Raw genomic sequence first — 20,407 nt, 5'->3', positions numbered from 1 at the left:
GAAAGCATGTATTACAATTTTGCTTTTCTGAGCCTAAAAGAGAGAACACCAGGATGTTATAAAATGTAAGTACACTAAGACGTTAAATCAGGCTTGTTTAAACCACTTCACAATTTCATGCATTAAAAAGGATAACCTACTAAGAAGAAACATAAAAGCAGGAAGTGATGGACTGCAGGTACTTCCAACAAAAGCCTACCGGGTAAATCAAACATTTCACCTAGATGTTACACGTAGAAGGCTAAATTTTGTGTTTTACAAATGCATCAGAAGTTAAAATTCAGGCATTTCTACAAGATCATTTTTGCTTTAAAATGAATTAGCATACTATTAAGTTCAATTTTAGTAGGCACTAGGTAGGCCTAACATTTGGAAAGTAAAATAAGCTTGCCTTACTGATAGATGTTTTTCTCTATAAATCGAAGAATGGAATAAGCAGAGATACTGATAAAAATCCTACATGAAAAATCTGGCTTAACTAAAACCTGTAATTCATTAAAACGCTGACTAGACTAGAGAAGTTAATTCTGAAACCTGACTTACAGCATTACAAAAATCTAAAAGGCTCAAAGATAAGACAAACACTTCAACAAAAGTTTTAATTTTAATACGTTTCCTAGCATAAATATTTTTTAAAAAGCCTATCTAAAATACTTATGCAAGACCTTTACATTACAAAGCACTGTTTATGAATGTTCATTAAGATGTTCAACATTGAAGGCTGGATTCCAGACTTTGTTTTCAGTCACCTGCAGTTCTATAGAATTTGGATCCTTTAAAGCCTTGTAATCCCTTAAAAAAATACCTTTAGGTTTCAGAATACCTCAATTTCTTCCTAACTCTTCTTCCTCTTTTAATCGTGTGTTCTTTCAAACTGTAGTGCAACCTACAGCAAGACATTACCCTGAACTGGTAAAGGCGGCTGGCTTTGAGCCAATGCAAGCATTTTCCTGAAGTTTACTGGCAAATGACCACTCTCATGGCACGGGCTAGTTATTTCTTTACAACAGCATCAGCAATTCATCTCTATTTTGCCATTTTTACTACTCTTGCTATAATTACATAGGATGCTGCTGAAAATGAACATTTTCCAAATACACACATTTTGTTAATTTTTAATTAAAATCTTAAGGAAGAAGAGACTTTCAAAAAACATTTCCCTGCCACATTTGCCAGAAGAACATCAGCCATATCAGAAGTGATTTATTTCTTCTGAAAAACAGAGAGGAAGAAAAAGACTAGACAGTGGAAGTGAACTTTACTTTGTCCTCACTACTCAGGTTTCAATTACAACTCAGTTCCAGTATTATTAGCAAAAAAATAACGGAAGAATAGCATCCTCCACCCCCAAGCAGCTACTGGTAACATCATGTTTTCATAGAACTGCCATAGGTAACAGCTGACGCCAAGTTTAAGCATTAACAGCATCATATGCTGCTCACAGTAAGATGGCTGCCAGACCAGATGCTTCTATTATTTATTCCTTTCAAGGCTGTTGTTTTTATTTAAATGTAGCACACAATTTACACAGTCGTTTGGCTTACTGTGCTAGCAATATGTGTCTTTTAATGCGAATGTCACTTTGCATAACAACATAAAAAAAGCCTTTGTTGTGTTCCTGCAGTGCACAGGGAAGATTTAGGAACATGATTTGAGGCAGATCAGGCCGCTCCTGTCCGTCAGTCCATCCCCAGTCTCCCATCTCCCCTTTTGAATTCAGTCAAGCTGAAAATACTTGCAGTGCTAAATAAATGAACCCTCATAATCTCAAAGACATTTAACATTCTGAACCAAACACTTCGTCCAGTTTCCCTGCAACAGGAAAAGGCTCCCTTTCAGTGCGTAAAGCAGTTCCAGTCTTCAGATGCATTACAGCAAAAATAAGAAAATAAAAAATAAAGAAAAAAAGAAGCGTGTAAGTTTTCAGATGCCGAGACACGGGAGCTGTTCTGCACCTGTCGAATTCGCCAGCTCGTGTTTTGCAGCACCGGATCCGGAGGTCCGCCAGCGGCAGTGGAGCGGACCCCACCGCACCGGCTACTCCAGGCCGCAGGAGCAGGGTCCGGAGGAGGCAGGATGCAACCAGGACGAAGCCCCCAAGCCCGCGGGCCTAGCAGGGCCAGGCGCGGGCCCCGAGCACGGCCTCGCACGGCAGCCGCCGCGGCGCCCCGCTGCCCTGACAGCCCTCTCCAGCCCAGCTCCGGGGCAGGCAAGGCAGCCGGCGTCCGCGCTACGGCGGCCGAGGACGGCGCCCTGATGCGGTCCGGAGGGGCGGCCCGCGACGGAAAGCGGCCGCCGGGGCCTAGGGCGCACTGGCGGGGCCCAGCGGCGGCGGGCCCGGCCGCGCCGGCCCGAGCAAGGAAGGGGGTGGGTCAGGCCCTGGTTACCTGAGGATGTTGTGCGCCTCCATGCTGCGGTTCTGGTTGCTGGAGCACACCACGGCCACGCGGAGCGGCGAGGAAGGCATGGCGGCGCAGGGAAGAGGCCGGCTCCCTCCCCGCGGCTCCGAAACCCTCTCGGTCCCGGCCGCGGCTCGCACAAAATGGCGGCGGGAGCCCGGCGGCGGGCGGTGCCGGGACGTGTCACCAGGGCCGCGCCGCCCCGCCGCGGCCAACCGCGGAGCGGGCGTCAGGGGGCGGAGGCCGCCGCCTACCATCGAGAGGGAGGCAGAGCGGCGGCGGCGGAGGCTAGCGCGCCGCCAGCCATAGAGCGGGAGGGCCCGGCCCCGCCGCTCCCCCGGGGAGCCGCCGGTGGCCGGAGCGGGGCGAGCCCGGCCCTCTCTGCCGCGCCGCGGGATCGGCTGCGCGGGGCTCACGGCGGGGCGGCGGGGCCGCGTCCCTGGCCGCCGCTCTGCGTGTCGGGCCTCCGGTGCGCGACCCAGCAGCGATCGCCAGGCCCGGGTTGTTCTCCGTGAACACCCGTTCCGCCGGAGCCCGGCGCTTCCCGGGCAGCTCCGGCGGGCGCAAGGGCGCAGGCCTTTACGGGAGGAAACGGGTCACTTAGCACGAATTGGTGAATCCTGCTCATTGCCTAGGCTGTTCACCTAAAGATACCGCCTAACTCGTCAGCCGCTTATCGAGAGAGAAGAGCCACCGGGCGAGTCGCAGGCGTTCCCTGGCGACCCGGCGCCCAGCACGGCACAGTTCATCTCCTCCCATCCAGCTGCGTCTCCCGGTTTCCCAAGCGGAGCAAGCGGCTGGAAAGAGCGCTGCGCGCACGGGTTGTTCCTGCCCCAACTCCCGACTTCCCCAGGACAGCCCGCGATCAGCACGCAGCCTCGCGTCCCGAAGTGGTGACACTGGGCCCTGGTGGACTGCCCAGCGGCCAGATGTGTGTCTTTGCCCTGATGATGGGCTGTTCGGCTGCCAGGTGATTTTCACCGGTGCCGTTCCAACGTCGGGGACAACTGTGAGGCAGAGAAGGGGACTTGAATGGAACTACCTGAGGGCTAGGGAGTAGCTGTGAGAAAAGGTCCAGCTTTGCTGTTAATCGCCACTAAATGCTGTGGATTTGTAGTACTCTACTGTAAACAAGGACAGGTACACAATATTTTACTGGATAAACATTCACACCCCTCATGTAAAGGAAACATAAACGTAGGGATGTAGAAAATGTCCGGTGACGTACCCGTCTGGGTCAGCGCTTTCACAACTGACCATGGCCTTGTACTGTTCCTGTGCCAGCAAGAGGCTCGTTCAGAGCCGAGTACAACAGCTAAAAGATTCCAGCAGCGTCCCTATTTACTGCTTCTGTGGTCCTGGAGAGTCTCAGGCACACGCACACGTACGCATGACCCATTAGGTGTCACCTACACGCGCCAGAGAGAGAGAGAGATGTAATGATCTGCTGTGACCACAACGTGATAATCACCCCCAGCTCCGAGTCCCCTAACTTAGCTGCTGGTCAACCCTCTCTTGTTTAATAGACAGGCAATTTTCCAACATGCAGAAAGAAATTACTCCAAATTTACAACGTAAGTTCTTGGGTCTTCCCATCTTCTTCCCAAATACACCCCGTTTCCATGCTGCACACGCATATAATTCCCATGTGCCTGGCAATGTAAGCCACACACTCCGTTAGTTTGTTTTCAGAAGAATGTGATTTAAGCAATCGCTTTTCTCCTGGAAAGCGGAGTCTTCTGGCTCGGTTTTTCTCTCAGCACTAGGTGGCAGCCCAATGTCGCAGTGGGTCCACGGAGCTGGGCCACGGACCAAAGCTCCGGAGAAGCAGCGTTTGCATGGGGAGCGGAATCGCCCCAAGAAAAAGAAAATTGGGTCTGACAGCCCGGATCAATCCCGTCCCCACGTCCGCGCCCACAACGCTCTGTGCTGAGGACTCTGTAGTGAAGATGAGGCAGAGATATGCTTTCTGTTATGCTTAATCATGGACTCCTGCATTTTAGGAGTAAACTCTCAAGCTTTTACTGAAAACTGTTCAAATAAGAATGGCCCAAACTAGGAGTTATTTATGTACTGCCTGACTGGTAAAATGCACTGATTTCAGAGTTGTTTTGCTCGCATACAGGTCAAAACGATCACGGCACTCCTTGCTCAGCCCAGACCAATTCCATTTTTCCCTGAGGCTTTCATCATCTTTTCCCCTTTCCATATCATTGTGCTTTTCCACCTTGGCTAACGTGCGCTATTTCAGCTGACTCCAGTACTCTTCAGTGCTTGAGAAATCAGCCAGCCAGGAGAGATGAGAAACCAAGGCTCCAGCAGGACACAGAGGTTCCCTCCTTGGTTCCAGAAAAGGTCCTTTTAGAGCAGTGAGAGCAGATGGGCGAGGTGGAAGCTTATCTCTCAAGTATACAAGGAATTTTTGCTGTCAGCGCAGAATACAAAGGAAACCAACTCCGATTTGGATGTGCATAGGCTTCAAGTACCAAAGTTGTCTGTGTTAAAATTCGACACCGTGACAACGGCCGCCTGCTCTAAGCACAGGTCTGGTCCATCTCATCACAGGTCCTACCCCAGCAGTTCCAGGGCTGAGAGCGGAGCTGAGAAGCCGTTTGGTGCCACTACAATTAACATAATTGGAGGGAAGCGAACAGTGGTAACAAGAGGGCTTGTATTAAGCAGACATCTGCTCCCCGGCTCCTGACAATTCTAAAATGCTGAAAATGAAAGAATGCTCATCACTAAAAGCCTCCCATTGATGCTACTTTGTGCCAGATTTGCTTGCATAGGCCCTGAGCTGCATCACAGCCAGGATAAACGCTTGGAAATGACTTCTTCTCATAGCCCTCGAGCTCTATTTATCTGGTGTCAGACAGCCAGAATGAATTTCTTATCAACTGCCTACCAAGAACTGTGATCTGAGAGCAACTCTGTGGCAAAATCAATTTGATATTAAAATGGGTGCAAGTTAAATGGAGCCATCAAGATGCTAAGTGCTTCCTGCCAAGGGAACAAGCATCTGACATTCTTGCTGAATTCAATACAGCCATCGGACAATGAATATTTTACAGGATGGGGTCTTAAAAAGTACTTAGGAAATTTGTAGCTCTATTAAAATGGCGACTGGGGCCTCATCTTCTTTCTGCCTTGCCCTGAACACAAGATGAAACAACTAGTGATGTAATTAAAAACTTTTTGATTATCACGTGGGAACAGCTGCCTAGATCCCCAGTCTGTTCTTAAGGTAGTTGCTTTTGTCATCACTCCACACAGACCTCAGAAACTCCAAGAGCTCTGGCCATGAAGTTGGGTCGGTTTCCCTCCAGCTCTGAGATGACTCCTATCAGGAATGCCCAGTACACAGGGTGGGGAAGGCATTAAAGATTTAGATTCGTCGATATTAGGTTGCAGCTGGTGTGACCTCTGGGGTTACCCTTTTCGTGGCGCTGCGCAGTATCAGGAAGGCAAAGCTTTTATGATTCTGGAACTGTAAGTTTCATCTTTGGGGGGATACCGTTTTAAGTGCTTAACTTCAGGTATTCCCAATTGTCCTCTCTCACAAAAAATTTTCCTCTGACCACCATTTTCTATGAAACTTTTGCATCTAACTGCGATCTTCAGGATCATCACCCAAATTAGATTCCAAAAGTGGCCTAAGAGAGATGATATGTCTACTGGTACGGCTGCCCATGGGCAGAGGACATAGTCACCAGCCCTCTTCTTCCACTCCTGTGTCAGCCATACCCTTTGAGTTTCAAAGTGCCACCTCAGTCCTGTCTGGAGCAATTACAGTGGAGCAGCTGACAGGCGAAACAAATTTAGTTGCACTCTACCAAATTAGTGTCACGATTCTAGCAGGCCACACAAATTGCCATCAAGGCTGCACACAGCAGGTCAAGCTATTTGCCACGTATTCCTGTGACGGGAAATTCGTAATATAATGGGAGAGTTCTATACAAGGACTATTAAAGAAGATAGTACAGTTAACTGTTATTTAATTTTCATTCTAATTCTTTTCAGTATTTATTAGTTCACCATTTATGTGATCTGAGACAGAACTGAGACTCCTACCCTTGTACGCTTTATGAAGTAAAATACATCGTTAGAAAGTGGTCGTCAGAGATATGAAACTCCGAAAGTACTTGGGAAGCTTAACTGGCTATGACTCCAGCTCCATTTCAGGAAGGCAACAGAAGAGCGAGAGCTGAAGTAACTATGTAGGACTTAGGCCCCTAAAGAGAATGACAAAAAAGAATTTTTATGAGATGGAGAGGATCATACAGATCCATACTGCCTGCAAATAAAAACCAAATCCCTAAACAATACTATCCAAGTGACTAAGAGTAAAGAGCAGAACTTAAATTGGAAAAATCCCTGCTTTTTCTACAAAAATGAAAAATCTTTATAAGAAAATAATATCTGATAGGACATTTACAAATGAGTTTTTCCTTAAGATGCCCACAATTATTTCATGAAAACATTTCCAGAAACCTTGCTCCAAACACGAAAGCTCCAAATACACCTCTAATATTATTGTATGCTGGAATTAACAACTCAAAACACAAAGCTTGCAAATATGAGATTACCGAGGGCAGAAGAATTTAGGACATATACATTCCAAAAGCAAGAACCAAAATAACCACCTCCTGCTGCATTTATGCCAGGAAAATTTTTATTGCAATAGAGCAGAAATCTGGGACACAAAGACCCAAGATAATTACACATTGGTCCTAGTACTCACATGCCTTTTCTTGCTCTTAAAAAGTACCCCAGGGAAACAAGGTCCAACAAAGACTATGTGAGCAAAGTACCTCCACACTTAGGTGGGGAAATGAAAAAATGACAAAATTCATAACCTGAAAATTCAGGGACAGCAGGAATACAGTGATTAAAGGAAGGAGAGGACAACAGGCCGTAAGACAAAATAACCAGCTGAATATATCTCAGGTATTTTTCACACACAGAACTAGAGCTACAAAAGATAGACAGGCCATCTACAGGCATGTTTTCACACAGATCTTCAGCTACATTATAGAATAAAAGGAAATACGGAAAATAAGACAAAGACTAATGACAGATAAAATCACACCAAAAATGGAATACGAAGGAGACAAAAAGGATAATAACATCTTCAGAAAAAAACAACTGGCACAGAGACCAGGAAACAAATTTTATTATTGGTGAAAAAGTCATTTTTGATGTCTGAAAAGCATAAATAAAATCTATAAAAGGATTTAGGAAATAAATATACAAAAAGAGACATTAAACACAAGACCAAAATGCAATTGTCTTCGCAGCAGAGAAAAAAGACCTCATTGCAGCACCAGCCAATCTCAAACACTAATGCTTCCCATTCTCCCAAAGGCAGAGAGGTAAAAACTACATCCAGCCTAACGCCTTGCTGTTCCGGGACACAAAGGGCTCAGGAGCAACAGGGAATGCGGATCCGCATCCCAGGCCCTACCTGCAGGGAAGTGCCACTGTCCAGGCTCCTTCTCCTCCGTCCCCTGGCGCTTGCACCATCGGCCTGGTAACCAGCCTGCGGATTCTTCTCGCTCGCTGCTTGCAGTTGCTCCAAAGCCCTCCTCGTCTTGCTCACTTCTGCATGGCAGGAGTGGGGAACCGGGAGCAAGAGAAATACAGGAGACAAGATCAGGACATTGGAGAAACAACTCTATTCCCCAGCCCAGCTGAGCTTCACCTAGTGAGGCAGGGCTCTCCCTGCCCAGGGAGGGGTGCTTTCTCTCTCCTCAGTGCGTCCTAAAAATATTTTCTGCCCTCCCATTAATACTCTTTTCTCTCTGTGCTTTCTGAGGAATTCTTTCCCCACTATCACCTCAGCGCTTCTTGAGAAAACCTTTTTCTTTCTCTCCCCTGAGCACTTCCCAGAAATGTCTTTCACCTCTTTCCCTTCAGTGCTTCCCAGCTAATTCCTTCCTCCTTCCCCTTCCTTGTGCTTTGCACAAAAGCCTTTTCCCTCCAGCGCTTTCCACAGAAAACCCTTCCCCACTAACCCCTGGACATTTCCCTACAGAACTTCTCCTCCCTCTTCTACCCAGCGCTTCCTGAAATCGTTTCCCTCTCCCTCACCTCAGCACTTCCAGCGGAGCCTTTCCCCATCTTTCAGCACCTTCTCACGCAACCCGTCGCTCTCCTCTCACACCTCGCACAAAAGCCTCGCTCCCCCTGTCCCAGCGCGTCCTGGTAAAACCTCTCCCCCTCTTCTCTTGCATTTCCCATTAAAAAAACCCAACCTTTCCTCACTATTCCCTCGCCTTTCCCGACAAAATCTTTCCCCCTCCTTCCCCTCATCCCTTAGGGCAAACCGCTCCCCTCTCCTCAGACCTTCCCGCCTCACCTCTCGCCCGGGCCCGTGCACACGAAGCCCTGCTGCCACCCAGCCTTTCCCGCCTAAACGCGTCCCCTCTCTCTCCTCAGCGCTTCCCGAGAAAAGCCTTTCCCCCTTCCTTTCCTTAGCGCCTGCCTCCCTCCCGGCAAAACGGGTTTTTTCCCTTCTTTTTCTTCCCTGCCCTTCAGCATAGCCCGCCCGTGTTTCTCCCCTCTGCCCTCCCCGCTGAAACCTGTCTTTCTGCTCAGCCCTTGCTGCAAAAAACCTCTTCCCCCGGGTCTCCTCTCAGCCATTTTTGCTAAATCTGTCCCACTGGCTGCAATGCCCGCTATTTTGTTACTTCGTATTTTGCAAAGGACCTTGCAAATCATCTGGTAGTTCTGGGATATCTGACTAGTGAATGAATTATCTGAATGTGTACGTCTGCTTTTACAAAGGGTCTATGGGGCAATGCCCAGAGATCTCCCCTGGAAAAGTCTTCCCCCAAAATCACTTTTGAAGGGGTTTTCTTGGCACGTTGTATAAATACTGCACTGCACTGTGCCATCATTTACACCTCGGCAAAGCAGGCTGAAAATACTGCCAGGGAATTTTAAATGACATGCCAAACATTGTGATATGAGAATTTCTGCATCAAAAAACCAGTCTTTCAGGTGAAAACAGAACAAGGGGTTTGGGCAATTTTCACCCAGGTGAGATCAGACAATGTGCAAAGACAGGCGATGCAGTGACCAGATCTATGACAAAGCAATACCAGTCAGGGTATATTTGCTCGGGCTAAAACTGCAACAGACCCCGTCCAAGCATCACTGCTATAATTACTAAGGCTTTAACAGGAATGGGACAGAGTTAACTGTTATCTGCCACTTTTTCTCCTTTCAGCCCAGTCTTCCCAGCCTTTCTTTTGGAGCATACTGGTGAAATAGAGCAGCAGTTTGCAGCCTTGTAAGACTGCAACTCCAGGTCTCCATGGAAGCAAAATACCAGCTTTCACTTGCACCTCCAAATAAAGGCAAGCAACCTTTTCTTTTATGTACCACAAAAAATATCGTAATGGAATTAAGAGAGATTCTTTGCCTGAGGCACAGACTGTTTCCTTCAGAAGATTCAAAGTTGGGGTCAGGCTGAGCTTTAGCTGCTTACATTTAAGCAGTTGTTTTCCTCACATTTAGCACAGGGCAAGGAAAAAAAAAGCTTGTTAACGAGCATATCACTCTCCATTTTAACTTCTGCAGAAATTGATACGGCTTGATATTCGTACTGGAAATAATAAACCAGATAAACGCAGGACCATATACCATCTAAGAGTGTACCATACGGATTTTTAATACCCAGGTACTTGTATTGTAATAGAGAGAATGTGTAGTTGCCTTAGAAGGTATTTGCAGTTTTCCCCAAAGCATTCGGTACATAACAGCCAGCTTCTTGGCGGTTATAAATCAGCATACTGCCACTTCTCTACTGCTGTCTGGACAGGCCAGGATTGATTCTACAAGGTACTCTGCAAGTTTTGGGGATTGCTGCAAATACTGGATAAAGCTTTCTTTAACTGTGCAGTCTCACAAAGACTTGTGGGAGTCAAATTAATATCAAATCTATGTACATGATGTGATTTTCCCCATTATTGCCAAAAAGAAATGTCTATACTTATGATGGAGGAAATGTCTATATTCATGATGGAGGAAAAAAAACAGTTATCAGTGGGTTGGCAGATGTTTTGCTTAACGTCACATAAAATGAAATAGGGAATACTCCGGTTTTCTTTTCCAGACACCAAGATGTGTCCAATTAAGACTTAATCTACTGAAAATGAATGAGAAACGATGAGATATTGTTTCCTACATCCCATTTATAATGCATGGAAAGGAAAAAACTGATAAAAATAATCCTTTAGAGAATTACAGAATTTCCTCCGTCAGGATTTACATTCTTGTTCTGCATGTTTTGCTCTTGCTTGTCTGTCCTCTGCCCAGCATGCTGTTGCAATGCAATCCACAGAGACAGATGCACGAAGATGTGAGACGACTACAAATAACGTCTGCATAGTATCTACTAGGTGCTGGTTTAGCAGGTAACTGTATCCTATCAATACCTGCAGAGGTGTCTTATTCAAGATAGTCACATACAAAACCGTCGATTAAATTTGGTGCTGTTTCCTCAGACTTACATCAGTGTTACCGCAATGAACAGTGCTGGCTGCACGCAAAATGAAGTAACTTCAATTGATAAACAAAGGTGGATTTAGGAGCTAAGGGCAGCTCATTCAAAGGTCAAATAGGGATCATTTATATTCAAAACCAAAGACAGCTGGCTACCACAATTAAGGGGTTTGGGTTAGTGAGTTTTCATGCAAAATTTCACATCGGGCTTCCTGTATCTGACAGACTGAAGTGATCATCCTGAGTATGGTGCCCCTTTTCCCCCTGCTGTTCGACATGTAGATCACGAGCTTCTTGCACTAGGTGCTGTGACCTCCCGCTTGATAAGACTATTTTAGGCTGGACCAGATGATCTGTCTAGCCCAAGTTTTTTGGGTTTTTTTACCGTTATGGACAGTACCATGATCAAGTTCAGGCAGCAGAACGGCTTGCCCAGAGAGGTTGTGCAGTCTCCATCCCTGGAGGTTTTCAAGGCAACACTGGATACAGCCCTGAGTAACCCGGTGTGATCTCACAGCTGACCCCGCTTTGAGCAGGAGGCTGAACTAAAAGACGTCCAGAGATCCCTTCCAACCTGAATTACCCTGTGATCCTATAGTCTAAACCTCTAGTAAACAAAAATCAAGTGTTCCGAGAATAAGTCTCTTTTCATTTTCCCATTAATGTTGTTGTAATTTTACAGTAGGCAATGGAAGATCATTATGACCAGTCTTTGGGCAGATTTGCTCACTTTGAGTCAAACAAGATCTTGAAGCATTAAATATTTGTGATGTTTTCATTTCTTTTCATTATTTTCTTAATTTATTAAGGTCAACACCAAGATGGTACAAGGGTCATTATTCATACATTTAATTTTCACATCTGGCAATTCACGACAAGATGAAGAACAAAACAGTAACACTGGTTGACAGAAGCTGACAGAGATACACCAAATCAGTGCCGCTCTCACAGTCCGGTGCAGAACTGGCTACAGGAAAGACTGACTTGAAACCTGTGACCCAAATCTAGTCTGCGTTTCAATTCACTGAACTAAACCACCAGATGAAATTTGTCATAATGTTCTTAAAAAAACTGATTGCCTTTTCTTTGAGCAGTCAATCTCCTGAGGGATAAAAGAAGAAAATTTATGACATCGTCCTTCAGTATCAATGAATGACACCATCTTTCTGTTGCTGCGATGCTAGATATTGTCAGGCTGCTTAAATCTAGTAGATAGGCAAGGTAATAAAAAGAGAACACCGTTAAATTTAGAGTCAGCTGCATGGGAGAAAGAAAGCGAGAATAACAAACAAATAAAAGGTATTTCTGCCTGATGAATGATAGACCTTCAGTTTCTCAGCCACTCTCAAATTATTGAAGGGATTATGATGAGTACAAATACGGCATTTTATTAAGGATTCCATATACTTTCTACATTTACCTTCTATCAGCAAGTTTATACTTCACAAACTGCTTTCACAGAGAAAAACACAGGTGTCATTCACCAGTGATAAACATTTACACAAACAGATCACACATGAAACTGAAGTATTTTAATAGCAATACCCCTTTACAGAAGAGCTGTTCGCCTACTTTTGCTTTAGGTGCTCAGTTTAAGCGATATAGAGTCATTTTCTGTTACAGCAGTCAACTACATACGAACAACACAAAATAAAAACTAGCTCACTAAATAAACACCTGACTATTTTGTGTATCTATTAAAGTTCAAGTAATGATCAGCCTAAGTTTGGTTTTTTTAAAAAAACAAACAACCGAACAAACAAGCCAACAACCACTAGTTTCAGAGACAAGAACACTCGGGGAGCTACAGTCGTCTATGAAGACTACAGGAACAGATATACCGATATAAATGGGACAAATTCTCAGCACTAAGGCACAATAGAATTAATACTAGAATATGGCTAAAACCTTACCTACTACAGCATTGAGTGAGCAGTTAACAGGGAGTGTTCCTACGCTCAAAACACTCGGCTACGACATCAGTGCGTTCTGTGTTTAAGACGCTTTTACCTTAGTGCAGCAGCACACAGCATTCCTAAAAGATGGGATTTCAGAGGGCAGTGATGGTGCTCGTTTACGTTGTACTTATTTTATAATTAAGGATCGGTTCATACTTGCACAACAAAATGGAATTCTCATCCTAAATTTGTCCCTTTAGCATTGCTCTTCGTGGAAACTACCGATATGACAGTTTTAAAGGGAGAAAAGCAGGTTTGGTCGGTGTAGGATGTTGATGGTCACTCGAGCTGACCAGAAAAGCCCTGTTGTTTTGGACGGCGGCCAGTCTAGCCCGCAGAACCCGCGAACAGCGTAAGGCACGATACAAAACCCACTTAAGTCACGAGATTTAGGTGGGCTTTGGATCAAAGACAGGCTTAGCTATGGGTTTTGTGGTTCCACCCATCTGTTCTCCCACAGACTTCAAACAACATTCCCCCTCGGGAAAAAACTCGAGCACGCGTCTAGAGCAAGGGGATTTAGGCGTAGGCTTAAAATAAGGGTGTTCTGGAGAGTCTTCTCAAACAGGCCCTCTGTAAGCTCTCTCGCTTGCTTTTAAAACAGACATTTCTCTGGCACTTGTGGACCTTTGCCATTATTTACTTTGAATCCACTGAGATCCCGTGAGTTCAGTAACCACGTATGGCTCAGGCTGAAAAGCCACCCTAGGAGGAAGAAGAGCTCCAAATCCTGAGCAAACCCCAAATCCTGCACGTTTGGGAAAGGCAAACCCGAGCCACCCAACGCTTCAAACAGGGCAAAACCGCTGCGAGAACAGTTTGCAAAACCTCTCCTCCTCCCCTGAAAGGGCCAGAAAGACGGCGTCGGGCGCGCTGCAAGAAGGGGTCCGGCCGGGGGAGCCGGGAGCCGCCGCGGGCGGGGAGCCGGGCCCCGGGCCCCGGCGGGCAGGCTAGGCGCGACGCGGGGCGGCGGCTCCCGCGGCCCCGGCGAGAGCCGGGCTCATGAGGTTCTCGGTGATGTAGGCCACCAGGAGGCAGATGAAGACGAGCATGACGCAGATGGAGCCCCCCACGGCCGTCATGGCGACGACGATGTCCCGCATGGCGGCCGGCTCCACGCGGAACTCCACGCACTGGGCGGGCGGCGCCGGGCGCGGCGGGGCGTAGCGCGGCTGCAGGCAGAGGCGGTAGCGCACGCTGCCGTGCGCCTCGGGCAGCAGGTAGTCGCGACAGGCGGCGCCCAGCTCCACGCTGTCGCAGGGGAAACGCGTGTAGGTGCCGTCCCAGGAGCAGTTGAGCGCGAAGCCGCGGAGGCCGGCGGCGGGGCGCGGCGGCCCCCACTGCAGCAGCACGCTGCCGTTGCGCAGCACGTTGGCCACCAAGGCGCCGCCCGGCGAGCGGTGCGCGCGGCAGGCCCGCGCCGCGCACTGGAAGCCGCGGGCCGGCGTGCGGAAGCAGAGCCGCCCGCCCGCCGCCCCCTCGGCCCCCACCTTGTAGGGGCACCACGGCTCCTCCGACCCGGCCCCGGCCCCGGCCCCGGGCGGCGCTGGCCCCGCGGCGGCGGGCGGCACCCTCAGGGCGGGCGCTGGCGCCCCGAAGCAGAGCAGGGCGAGGAGGGGCGGCAGCAGGCTGGGCATGCCGGCCGCCGCGGCATGGAGCCCCGCCGCGGTGCCGGCGGAGGGCTGCGGCGCCTCGTACGCCGGTTATAAACGCGGGCTCCGCAGCCGCTCCGCCGGCCGCCAATGGAGAGGCGGCTCCGCCGTTAACTCTCGCTGGGCTGCGGAGCACCCGCCGCGCTGGGCAGCGCAGCCAGGCCGCCAGCCCGCTCCGCGCCGGCGGGGGGGTCCCCGGGCGCCGCGCCCCCCGGTGAGGGCCGGCAGAGGGGTGGCTCGGCCCCCTCCGCCCCCCCGGGGCCCCGCTTTGCTCGCCGCCGATGCCGGGCGCTGGGCGCAGGCCACCGGGGGGGAGGCGAACGCGGGTGCAGGCACTCGGATGCCGGGCACCGGTCGGGAGGGCGCCTCCGCCGCCGGGGTCTCGCACCCAGCAGAGACCGGGTGCGGGCAGGGTTGTGCGAAGTTAGAGAGCTGCCCTTCGGCTGAGGCAGACCCTATTCAAAGAAATGGGGGATTACGTGGATTTTTTAAACGGTTATGTCTGCAGACCTAGGCTGCTTTAACCCCTTCGGACTGGAAATGTTGAGAAAGGTGATAAGGATGCAATACTGGGAGAAGGACACGAGCTGACAGCAGCGATAAAGCCATAGGTCTTCAGTGCACGCTAGTCCATGAGACCAAAGGAAAAAAAAGATACTCCGCTTACTGCTGTCTTCTAACAAAAGCCATTTTCCCCCTCTGCAGCAGGACCAGCCCCCGAGCCATCCGTTTGATCCAGAGCCTGCTGCTGATTTTGCAGCACAGAAGAGGGCTGAAGGAGAGAGAGCAGTGCTCCATCCCAGCATCACAGAGTACTGCTTTCTGAACGACCTTGAAAGAGTTACACTAAAGGATAGACTTGTCTCAATGTGGAAAGAAAAGATCTCTAATGAAACAATCATAAAAATACATACTTAACCTAAGCAATGTTTGAAGATTCTTTCAACAGTTAAATTGGTAAAAGCTGCTTTAAGTCCTGTCTTTTCTGAGTTGCAGATTTCACTACACAAAAAACTGTGGGTTTTTTTTTTGGTTTGTGTTTTGAGCAGGTTTTACATCGTGTCCTGTTCCAGTTTTTATAGCAGAACATAAGCATTTGTCTATATTTAACTTGCAAAATAGAACAATTATCATGTTACATGGTTAAAACCCCCAGAAATGTGCCTAAACACATTGGTGTAGTTTTTCTTCGCTGTGTTACCTATTTGGAAATACAAGAGCTACAGATTACTATGTAAGTTTTCTTTAAAAGTGTTTATTGTCTTATATAAGTTTAAAATATAACAAAAATAAGATTCTGAAGCCTATTTTTATTTCACAGCCTAAACAAAAAACAAACCCAAACCATACACCTCGGACTTTGTTGGAGGTGTTACTTCAATACACACAACATGTAATTTGCAGCAATGTGGAACTTGTTTAAATAGTTTTGTTTTCTAGATGCCTTGAAAATCAACGTGACCAAATGGTCTCATATCAGGACACCTTTTCCTGTCTGAAGGACTTGCTTTTTTAGAGTATGTGGTTTCTTACAGAAATCTTTAAACATAATTTAACAATACCAAGTATTGTAAGTTATTTCCACATCTAGTTTTTAACCAAATTTAACGGTGGGGGTGAGGGTGTCTGCTAGCCTGTAGAAAGTCGCTAGAAATCTCTTTTGATACCAAGATGTACCAATAGGAATCAATGAAAAAAATAGGATCAGCATAGAAAAGGACGCTAAAGTTGTAGTAATGGCTGCTCTCCTTGGAAAAGACTTGGTTATTAGAGAATAGTAGGAGGTGCTGCGCTGCTGAAGGCACTTGGTGGTGGCTGAGGCAAACTTACCTGTGGAAGTTCCAGCTAGGATGCAAAACTGAAGGTCTGACAGCCCTCCCCGAGAAAGGTGTGGGTGTTCAGGAGATGGCTGGAGCCAAACTAAGCAAGTTTTGCCTCCTTAAACTTTGCGCAGTTCTCTTAACTACTATCGAGAGCAGATTACACTCCAGAGCTGTCAGTGTTTCAGCGAGCAGGGAAGAGATCTGGCACCAGCCTCTGATGTTGCTTAGGATTTGCAATGCACGTTGAGCTCTTCTGTTGAGAGACCCAAGAGAAGGGCCTGGCCTTTGGTACAGGAAAGGAAGGCGGTTGGCACAGCAGTGAAGACACCTGATTTCATGTGCTGCATCACTTAGCCCTGGACTTAATTCCATACTTGCATTTGAAGTTGTAGAAGAGGGAAAAAACAAGCTAACCAGAGATCCTTCATTTCATGGAAAGCTGTGGAAGCCTCCTCAAATGTCTTTCACAGAATGACTGCCAGAATTACCAGGAATTGGAATAGATCATCATATTCTTCCCTTTGGGTTCGAGTCCTGGGCCTCTGACTCATGCAAGGCAGTAGTATACCTGCACACTGACTTCCATTTAGTCGTTTACATATTATGATCAGAATAACTGGTTCTGTGATTATAGGCTGGAACAGGTTTGTTGTCAAACACAACAGTGAACTGACCTAAACAATTACGAAAGCTGTTGAGGGTATCCTTGTGCCATCGCGGACATCCTCAGGCCTTTTGGCTTATAGCTGTACCCTTGCACTGGAGACCCCCAGTCTTCTTTATAACCAGACATCTGGATGAACACATATTCCTTTTGATTTCCAGATGTTTTTCAGGCATGTGAATGTAAGGATACAGAACACCCCAACCCCTGTCAGTGATGCTACGCCTACCTTGTCTTTTCCATGTATATTGATATTCTCTAACACTAGAGCAGCACAGAGTTCAGCAAATTTGGCAGGCTTCGCTCCAGAGGCGGTCAAGTGTAAAACAGCACTGAGGGAGATGTGGGTTGAGGTGAAAAGACGTTATTGCAAGGTGCAAAGGAGGAATGAGTACTGAAGGATGTTCATTCCCTGGCAGGCCTACACGCCATCAGTCTAGGTTAGATTCATATTTAATCCCTAAGTTTTACAACAGCCAGTTTCACTCAAACTATATAGAATAGTAGTCATCCTTAGAAGTGACTGTTACTCTTAAGCAAGTCCTATATATAATTAGAAATGAGAGGACATTCTTGGTTTGGGGATATGCAGGCAGTTCACACCTACAGTATGCAAGGGCTTCGGGCATTTTCTCCAACTATTTCAGATGTCTTTGAGGAAAGATCTCATTAAACTCCTATTAGATTGTCACATTTTAATCCCTAAAAAAATGCCATGCAAATGAATGAGCCTAATAATCCTAAACAGCTTTCCAAGTAAGGAGTGGATTACAGAGAAGTAGGCTTCATTTCCTTTAACTAATCAATAGGCATGTTTTCCTCATCCAAGCCTTTATTTGTAAGGGCACAGAACATACTATTAATCCTCATCATCTGGCTAAAGATGTGGCCAAACCACTTAATACTTTGACATCACGTGAACCCTGGAAATATATTTGTTTACAGAAATCTCATCTATGTTGTCTTGCTGGAGTCCAAAGGAAAATAAAGAGCAACCCATCAAAACGATTGTAATGACACTGAAGGTTAACTACACCTTATCCTGCACTGCATCCTTTGGCCTTGCACTATGTCTCTAAGCAAAAGACAATCATTCATGCAAGAGACAAGCAAAAACACATGCTTTGGCTTGGTCACTCTGCCAGCACTGGCTTCATATGAATACTCTGTCTCATTGTTTGCTCTCTTAGTAATCCAGCTGTTTCCTAAGACCTTCTTCTGTGCCCCGGTCTGCAACAAAACTCAGCCTGGACTTCTCATGTGTATTGCTTCAACAGCTCGCCACTCGGGCAAAACACTATTCATCGCTTTAAGCAGTGAACCCCCAGGCAGCATATCAAAATCAGTAACATCCCACATTGCTTTATAGGCCTTCAGACAGGCCCAGCACCACAGGTTTTCTGCTTTTCTAGTTCTCTGCCGCTGGGTTTATCATCTCCTGTTTCATCTCCTATTAGACAAAACAGTGAACTAGTATTAAAATGGGGGCAGCTTGCTATAGGCCAGACAAGGAAGCACTAACCACCTACAGCTAACGATTTTTGCAACACCGTGCTAATTTTAGTCTCGGATGCAGCCAGGGCAGACAATCCCTAGAGCAGAGATGCACAGCTCTCAGCTAAGGGCAGCATGCGACATATGGTTGCTAAAGCATTTTCCTAGCAGGGAGCTTTACATTTAGGGCTGAGTTGCTACAGTTCCCTCCAAGTCATAACTTTGAGGATTACTCATCCTAGACATGCAAAAGCAGAGAATCTGCCTCCTAATTTAGATCGCTCCTGCAGTCTCTCTGAATCAGCATGCAGTCTCACCCCCGCCGGGGTTTATTTCCAGCACTCGATTCGCTTCCAGTAAAGGTCTGAACCTACATACTCTGACAGGCACAGGCTAAGAGAAGCATGGAAGAGGAGTGAATGAAATTCAGCAGATAACTGTACTACACGTCTCACTGGGGCAGCTTGGCCATGCAGGTTTGAAGCTCATGCCACAGACTCTGTTGGTCATTGATCCTGCACCGAACTGTGAAACAAGGCCATCTTACTAGCCCAGCTGAGAACCGGAGGCATTTTTGATCAGGATGCATCTGGACCAGTAACTGCAACTCCAGCTGATCTATTCTGAATGTGCTATTTATAGCAGACAGCGGAGGCTGAGAAGTATTGCGTCACACAGCAAGGTTGGTAATATAAAGGACTAACGCAGCATTAACCATTTCAAGTCATTCTGGACATCTTGCGCCTCTTTATAGTTTTGCAGTGAGCTCCTTAGTGGGCTACATGAGCAGCTATGGCACTTGGCTTTTAGAACTTTTCCTAGACTGCCTGGAACAGCCTCTGGCTGCTGTTCTGCCTCCGGCACCTTTGCTTATTCTGCCCACAAAGATACCAAGTAGTACGATGAGCACAGAGCCCCTAGAACAGCATTTGTCTTCTCTGGAGATCTGTGTGCACACCGAGGCTGGATACCCCTACACTTAAAGCAGGCTATTCTAGGGCGTGATACAAAAATAGAAAGATCAGAAAACTATTTATAAATTGGGGTTTTGCTAAAGCTCTCAAAGGAAATAGCTTCATTTAAATAGAAGCTGGACCACTCCTGGATCCAGGAGAAAGCTGGGAGAAAAAAGAAGAAAACGAGTATGCAGAGAATGCTCTGCAGATTGAATGCTCCTTTCCAGGCCTGAGAAAGCTCATCCTAAGTGCTGGGTTGCAGCTGAAGTGCTGCTGACAACAGCTCTACAGTGACTGTAGTGCTCCGCCTTTGACTTTAACTTAGCTGCGATAAGGTGCCCAGGCACGCCTGCAGGTAGAGCTCTGCAGCCCAGAGCACTCTCACGTCCTCCCACAAGCTAGCATCAGTATTCACCCGTGCAGAGTTCTGTATTCTCACGTGGTTACGGAACACAGTTCAAAACTGTTGCAGTGAGGCTTTTCATGGTCTCAGTGCACAAGTCCATCCTCCCCAATTTCGGCAAGCAGCAGACCAGGTCTGTGAGGCCCTAACAACATGATTCCACTGGACTCCATAACAACCAGCAGTGCCGCCCAGCTGACCTGATGCTGCAGCTCTAGAAAGGGCAGCATCTGGAAAAGCAGAGTTCTTGTTGCTTCCACACAAAGCGAGCAGAAAGCCAACCACATTAACTGCTCCCATCTACCCCAGAGTCTGACTTGCACAGCTGATTGTGCTGGTAAGAAACACAAGCAGAATAAAACCAAAGAACGAGAAAGTCCTATAAGATGTTAATTTCAAGCTCCATTAGAATCAGTGGAAGAAAAAAAAAGTCAATACTGTCTGAATGAAAAAGACAAAAGCTTATTAGGAGATAAATATTGTTTTTCCAAGTCTCTAAAAGTGCTTATAAAATAAGCCCCAAAACAAGGGATTAAAAAAAAGAAAGCTT

The 20,407-nt window shown here is 47.1% G+C and overlaps 2 protein-coding genes across 2 annotated transcripts in view; both read right to left on the bottom strand.

Moving 5' to 3' along the window:
* Window positions 1-2,594, bottom strand: part of SSU72 (SSU72 homolog, RNA polymerase II CTD phosphatase) — a 30,424-nt gene extending 27,830 nt beyond the window's left edge. Inside the window, exon 1 of the mRNA XM_082328719.1 lies at window positions 2,388-2,594. Coding sequence (XP_082184845.1) covers window positions 2,388-2,467 — 80 coding nt within the window. The 5' untranslated portion in view covers window positions 2,468-2,594. The remainder of the gene's footprint in view (window positions 1-2,387) is intronic.
* An 11,221-nt stretch (window positions 2,595-13,815) lies between these two features.
* Window positions 13,816-14,502, bottom strand: FNDC10 (fibronectin type III domain containing 10; the record flags this gene model as incomplete). Its single annotated transcript, XM_082328748.1, has 1 exon — window positions 13,816-14,502. One exon carries the CDS (start codon window positions 14,500-14,502, stop codon window positions 13,816-13,818), a length of 687 nt encoding a protein of 228 aa, XP_082184874.1.
* Window positions 14,503-20,407: the final 5,905 nt, after the last annotated feature.

Source organism: Platalea leucorodia (genome assembly GCF_965183815.1).
Source record: "Platalea leucorodia genome assembly, chromosome: 17".
Classification (NCBI taxonomy): Eukaryota; Metazoa; Chordata; class Aves; order Pelecaniformes; family Threskiornithidae; genus Platalea; species Platalea leucorodia.
The sequence above is the reverse complement of the archived record's forward strand: the minus strand, read 5'-3'. Positions and strand labels throughout refer to the sequence as shown.